Raw genomic sequence first — 7567 nt, 5'->3', positions numbered from 1 at the left:
ATAACTTATGTATGACTCATATGTACACCAAAAAATATGATCTTCTAATATGATCTGATGTATTGTAGCTCACCTAGTCCAAAGGGGCCAAATGAGCTTTTCTCATCACTTGACGTCCGTCGTCCGTCTTCCGTTAACTTTTACAAAAATCTTCTCCTCTGAAATTACTTGATTAAATTTAATCAAATTTTGCCACTATCATGATCAGAGTAACTTGTTTGAAAAAATGTGCCTGATGAACACGCTAGTTAACTAAGATGGCCAACTTGCTTAAAAATAGAACCTAGGGGTAAAATGCAAGTTTTGTCTATTATTTTGAAAAGCGTTATAAATAGAGACAATCTGACAGGTCAGAAATGTTCAGAAATTTGAGGTCTGCCGATTGTCCATATACGTTAAAACTGTTAAACCTACTTATAGGAGTTAGCTGTTTTTTTATTGAGTATTGCTGATCATTGTTGTTTTGTTTAACAATAAAATGTAAGACTGTCACTCTTTATAGGAGTGATTGCCCTCTTTTGTGTTTTGGTCAAAAACTAAAGAAGATAGAGAAAAACTATGCAAAACTATCTTCTTTAGTCATGAATTATATTCTCATTTACTGAATGTTGGAGAGTGTCCTTTGTTGAAAATCCACATAGACCAAGGTGAATGACACAAGCTCTTTAAACAGTATAATAAGAAATATTAATGTTTTTGTTATTATCTATTTCATTGTTGTTTTGTGAAACAATAAAATGGTTTTCAAATATGTTAGATTTTTTATGACAATGAAATGAAAACAATATTAAATTACCAGACACTGCAGAAAAATTTTCTGCACCTTTACATTTTCAATAAGAAGATTCCTTTATTGGTAAGTGATCATTAAAACGGTAGAATTGTGAATACTAAAGAATTAAAGACAGTACTGAAAGGCTACTATTGAATGATACAACAGAATGGAAATCAACGGGAATAACAAATAAATTCAAACAAAAACGACAAGTACACATTTAATAAAAGTATTTTATGAAATAAGCAGACCTGGAATTCAATTACAAATTCCAAAATAATCTAAATTGATGTGTAATTAAGCTTCTTTCAAATTGAATTATTTGATTGATAGTTTAAAACGTTCATTGTTTCTCTGATGTACTCACACATGTAAACTGTTCTTGTTTCATTTCATTAATTATGCCCTTGGTTTTAAAGTATGTAAAACCTCCTACTTGTATGACAGTTGTTTGTTGTTCCGTTATATTGACAACAATGGGTAAGCAACCCAAACAGACATTATTAGTAAATGTGGCAATAATTGAGACCAAGAAGCCAAAACTGTTTAAACTACATCACAGATATACAACACATCTGACCATAAAATCCAACAAATATACAAATATATTTGAAAAAGACGCCAAAAAAAAAAAACCCACCCAATTATTGTACTTGATAGTAAATCTGACGAAGACACCAACAATTGATAGAACATAATTGATCAATGGTCTTGAAATGCCAAATAGCAGATGTCTTTGAAATTTGTATATATTTGTATAATATGCCACAACAAAATATGAAATTTTAAAATTTAAAGCAATGCTGGAGCAAATTTGTTTATATTAAACAATGCATGTAAAAAAAAAACATTTTGAAATGAAATGAAATTGTAATTGCAATTTAATTGAAAAAAAAACTAGTATGTAATTGAAACATAATTAATCATCTTGTTATGTATTTGACCCATGATCTGGAAACTAGGGATAATACATCATGTACATATTTTACATAAATAATGTTAAATAAATATAGATTGAGGACAAAACCGAACGGGAGACGTTACATATTTGTCCTTGAATTTTATGATTTCAAAGCAAGCTTGTTTGACTGAAACGTGAAAATGTTTCCAAATCGGCAGACATGCAGACAATGTATAGTTACAAGTTTAAGTGTTGTTGATACTGTTCATTACAAAGTATTCTTCAGTTATATCTTATTTTCTATATGCGTTAGCCTTTAAGTTTGAAGAATTGTGTGTTGATTTACAAAACAATCATTTATATTTGAAAAATCACACGCTTGATAGTCTCTCTTTTATGACTTGCTGGTCTCTCTTTTATAGTTTTCATGTCTGTCTTTTTTGGTTCTCAACTATTTTAGAAAGTTTTTGATTAAATGCTCATTTAGCTTAATTTGGTTGTTTAGGCCTAGATAAGAATACCTTCAAACTTTAACTGAATGTTTCTTATGGTATCTGGTTTATAAATTGTATCTGAAGGTTTGATCCATCAACAAACATGACCGCCATGGCTAAAAATAGAACATAGGGGTCAAATGCAGTTTTTGGTTTATATCTCAAAAACTAAAGCATTTAGAGCAAATCTGACATGGGATAAAAAGATTCATCTATCAGCTCTGAAATTTTCAGACGAACCGAACAACCCATTGTTGGGTTGCTCCCACTAAATACGTAATTCTAAGGATATTTTGCTGTTTCTGGTTATTATCTTGAATATAATTTCTCTGAAACTACTGGGCTTAATACTTCTAAACTTTAACTGAATGTTCCTTAGGGTAACAGGTTTATAAATTGTATTCGAAATTTTTATCCATTAACAAATATGGCCGCTATGGCTAAAAATAGAACATAGGGGTCAAATGCAGTTTTTGGCTTTTATCTCAAAAACTATAGCAGTTAGAGCAAAAGTGAAATGAGTTAAAGTGACAAAAAAGTCAAAATCTATCTGTTATTAAATTTTCAGACCAATTGGACCACCCATTGTAGGGTTACTGTCCGATATAGTTTATTTTTATGACATTTTACTGTGTTTGGTTATTATCTTTAATATATATAATAGATAGAGTGAAAATGTAAATGGAAAAAATGTTCAGCAAATATGTCAAATGCCCGAAACTGAAATTACAGGTAAGCGATATCAGGTTCTCGTGAGCCTCTGGTTTTTTTTTAGAAAATAGAAGTTGGTGGAATATTCAAAGGTTTGTTTGTGTCTTTCATAACAGCAGTCCAGAACAAATACTCTCCAAACCCTTCCTTATAAGACAAATAAGGTGTTGTTTCGAGTAATGTCCTAAGCGGGGTAGTCATGTGTTTTGAATCAATCTGTTGGTACATTAATAATATCAAAACTTCTTTTCCCTGTCGACGCCTCCGCTCTTGTACAAGATCAATCTCCCATTGACACCATTCGCTTTTAGCAAAGTTATTTGACAAAACAACGATGATCTTCCAACTCTTCGCCATATATTTTCCAATATTGTTCATGATTGTGTCTCCGACATCAAAATCCCTATGATGAACACAAATATTAAGGTTAGAATTTTCTAGATGTTTAAGCAGAACCCCATGGACCCATAGGCGATCGGCATCGCAATAAACAACGAACGCGTCAAACTCAAAATCATCTGACGATTCAAGACTAAAGTACCCATTTTTTATACGTTGCTTTAAACGAAATAGGTATACAGCGTTTTTAATGTTTATTTGACAGTTGAAGGTCAATATGACACAGACAAGCAAAATTAAAACAGACGAACATGCAGTTATTATTATCATAGACAAAATGTTCAAAGGATTACATTCTGCTGTCGTTGGAAAATAATCTGCAAGAAGTGATTTTTTTAGGTTATCTGGATAGTGGCAAATGTAATACTTCGGCCAATTTTTCTTCAATTTTATTGATAAATTGGTTGATCTAATTGTGTCTAAAAACCATTTTATCTCACATGTGCATTGAAATTGATTACCGGATAATTCTAGTACGTCTAAAGATTTCAGTAAGTATGATGGGAACGACTTTTCGTTTATAACATGAATATTGTTTCCGTCAAGATACAACTCACGCATGGAAGACACATTTTCGAAAATTGATTGCTTCAACAGTTCCAGTTCATTTCCATGCAATGTCAACCATTCAATGTGTGGCATTTTTTGAAAAAAACCGTCTGGGATTGTTTTTATACCTGTCGATGCCAGATTAAGTTTGCGTATATTTCGTGTGGATGAAAAAAGTTTTCTCAGTATCACAAAATCCGTCAAATGGTTTTTAGATAAATCCAATTCTTTCAAATTAGGAATAGTTCTAAAAATGATAGACGCATTAGAAACTCCTTTCTTGAATTTTCTTTCAATGAATCTGAAATGATTTCGATGCAAACGTAGAACCTCTAGTGATGAACTACTAAATGCAAATGAGTCTATGTGTCTCAGGTGCTGGTTATCTCCAATTGAAAGTCTTTTCAGATCATATAATAACCCGAAGACATTATCACCCAGGCTTCGAATACGGTTTCCATCAAGATTAAGATTTTTTAAATTGCCTAAGCATCTAAAGGATTCTTTGGAAAATTTTCGAATACTATTGTACGCAAGTGACAAGTATTTCAACTGCGGGACAAACGTTTTATTGGTGTTTTTACAAAAAATCGGTATTGAATAAATGTTATTATTTGATAAATCCAGTAATTCAGTTGTGCTAAGACCATTTAGATCGACAAATACAATTTCATTTTCTTCAATACGTAGTGTCTGTAGGTTCCTTATTGGTAGAAAAACACTTGACTTTAGTTCTGTCAATAAATTGTTTTTAAGCGACATAAAGATATTAGCTTTTGATAAAAAATTAAACATGTCCTGCGGAAGTTCATTCCAGTCGTTTTTTTCTAAACACAACTTTTTAATCGTGGTAAAAGGCAAACTCTTGAATGAATATTTTAATGATGTTACATTCAATAACTTCTCATCCGTTATATTTAGTTCGGTTAAAACTTTGAAATCGGAAAATGCATCATCTTCAATTGTTTCAATTGAATTGTTCTCAAAACATAGTGTTTTGAGTTTGATTGAAGAAATATTACTAAAAACACTCTGATTGATCAGCGTTAGAGTGTTATTTTTCAATGTTAATTTGGCTATGTTTCGTGGTAGCGCCGGAATATAATGTAATAATGAACATGTTGCATTTTCCCCTATTCATATGCATTCTTCATATTTTCCACATGGTATTTCTTTCGTAAGGCAGAAGACATTATATCCATATGCCACGCACAGTATAATGCAAATACATTTTATCATTACAACCGACATCTGAATACTTTAAAGTGCTATGTTAAAATGGAAAGGACATCAAAATCAGAGAATTATTTCCTAATGTATTATCATTCTGAAATATTTCCTTGATATACTAAGTTTATAAAAATTTGACCTCACAACTGTTTTGATTCGTGCGTCTAAGATGAGTCATGTGCAGACTAAAAGCGCGCATGGGGTACACAATTATAAAACTGGTATCTTTGGTGAAATTTCTATACACAGTTTCATCCGATGCTAGATGAAAGTATATTTACATCTTTCCAGAGAGGCAGAGCATAATCAGAACGATGCAAAACCTATCTTGTTTACAAAAAAAAAATAAAAGACATGCATGTTTATATAATTTGACAAAAGTAAGAATTGGATGCAGTGATGGTACAAGTTATCCTACTTTTTGATGCAATAGTCTGTTTGCCAATTCCCGTGCTTGACCCTGTTATTGTAGATCCCTTTTTAGCTGTCTACCTTAGGAGGGACATCATTTTTTATAGACAATAGAGAGCTAGCGGAAAGAGCAAATTTATTTGTGCGTAATGTGTGTAACCTTTGAGTTTTTCAAACCTTTTAATTACATATAATTTGTTGTTAAGCTAAATACTTTTGATAACAGAAGTTTTTTCACTAAAAATTTGTTAAAACGCTGATAGATCACTTTCAACTTACCATGCTTTGCGTGGGCAAAAGCCAATTTTGTCCGATATAGAACTAGTCTACGATTGACAAAGGGAGGTAATTTGTTTAAAAAGTGTGTAATAACAGAATCAAATCGGTAATTGCACCCTTGAATAAATCGACAACATAATTGATACCACTGAGAAAAGCCGCTTCTGTTCATCAATGAACAGCAGCTATACTCAGCTGTATAAGTGTTCACTTAACGATACAATTGGCAATTTAAATAGCATGGTGTCACTCGGTTATCTCTATTCTAATAAATACATTTTGAAGGTTTGACTATATATCCTGGGTCTCTTTCTGCATCTAAGACTTCGATTTATAAAATCACTAGTACAGATATGTCATAATAGCAACATACTTCGTTTCATTCAAAGAAAGTTTCCATTGCGAACCAGAATTGCATACCAAATTTACTAGTAGTTTTAAATAAATCAAATGCCGAACCAACAAATATCTAATATCAGTCTTCTACTATACTGTCGTTGTACTAAAACCCGTGCGAATATAATAAAATTGAATGACAACAATAGAACATGTGATTATCTCAAGAAGACCCATGACACTTTACCTGTAATAAAGAGATAACGTAAACATTCGGTTGACCACACACAAAAAAAACGGAGTATCTTTAATTGAATTAGATATTTTTAATGCAAGAAATTACCGGTCATGTACAACTTAAGGTAACACTTTCAATAACTCATTGAAATTAAAGAATGCATTTTGAATAAGTCTGGAACATATGAATGTCTGATAAGAGAACATTATAGGCCTGACAAAAAATACACAAGTTAAAACGAATGGACATTTACTGAAAATTGTTAGGCTAAGGAAGTTGAGGTTGCGTCACTAACGGGAATTGGAATGATCTAAATTTTCACAGGGAAGTAATCAAAATAACATTATGTGTTTGAAGTGTTAGAAAACAGGTCATTTTCAGAAAAAAATTGACGTTTGAACCTTTCTCTCTAGCACTCACATTTTTTGTAATTATTTCAAACAGACAATATATACAATAAATAAATTGAATACAAAAATTAAAACAAAGACGGTAACATATAACACTTAATAAATAAAATTAACTACTAGTATTATATATATCTATATTATATACAAACTGCTTGAAACAGGCAGCCCATTTGAATGCAGTAACAAGTTTTGCCATTGGCTAGTCTCTTTCAATGTAAATAGAAACGCTCTTAGTGATTTTGGACGTGCTGTATTTATCAATGAAAAGACCAAAAAAAATAACTGCAACTGAAATTAATCCAGGGGATGTGGACCCATCATTTAATTTTATTTAAGACCCCACCCCCCAAAAAAATGATGGATTAAACCTGGTTTTATAGCTAGATAAAGCTCTACTTAAAAAGTATATCCAAATTTCAAAAACAATGCATAGACTCGATAATATGTATCAACATATCGTGTGTATTTTTGTCTAGACGCCATCTAGTTAACCATCGAGATGACCTCCGAAGACAGCCGATTGTGATATAACCCGATATTAACATAAATATAAATTTAAGCATTTCATATAGTATTTTTAAAACTTCAAAGTTTTTTAACAAACCTTTGTTTTTGATCCTGCAACTGAAATAAATCCAGGGGATGTGGACCCATCATTTAGTTTTATTTAAGACCCCCCCCCCCCCCAAAAAAAAAAAAACCAAACAAACAGACAAACAAACAAAAAAACAAAAAAACAAAATGAAAATGAAGACGAAAAAATAACAAATGAAACACTTTCACAACTCTTTAAAGGGGCATTAGCTGTCAAACTCATGTTCACAGATTTAACTT

At 31.6% G+C, this 7567-nt stretch overlaps 1 protein-coding gene across 1 annotated transcript; it reads right to left on the bottom strand.

Annotated features, from left to right (window-relative positions):
* Positions 1–1006: 1006 nt before the first annotated feature.
* Positions 1007–5237, bottom strand: LOC127712049 (toll-like receptor 13). Its single transcript, XM_052218241.1, has 2 exons — positions 5204–5237; positions 1007–4962 (listed from the first exon to the last, which is right to left on the bottom strand). Exons 1-2 carry the CDS (start codon positions 5235–5237, stop codon positions 2942–2944), a joined length of 2055 nt encoding a protein of 684 aa, XP_052074201.1. The 3' UTR covers positions 1007–2941.
* Positions 5238–7567: the final 2330 nt, after the last annotated feature.

Source organism: Mytilus californianus, unplaced genomic scaffold (genome assembly GCF_021869535.1).
Source record: "Mytilus californianus isolate M0D057914Y unplaced genomic scaffold, xbMytCali1.0.p SCAF_8, whole genome shotgun sequence".
In the NCBI taxonomy this organism is placed as follows: Eukaryota; Metazoa; Mollusca; class Bivalvia; order Mytilida; family Mytilidae; genus Mytilus; species Mytilus californianus.
Note: the sequence above shows the minus strand (reverse complement) of the source record. Positions and strands in the feature narration are given on the sequence as shown.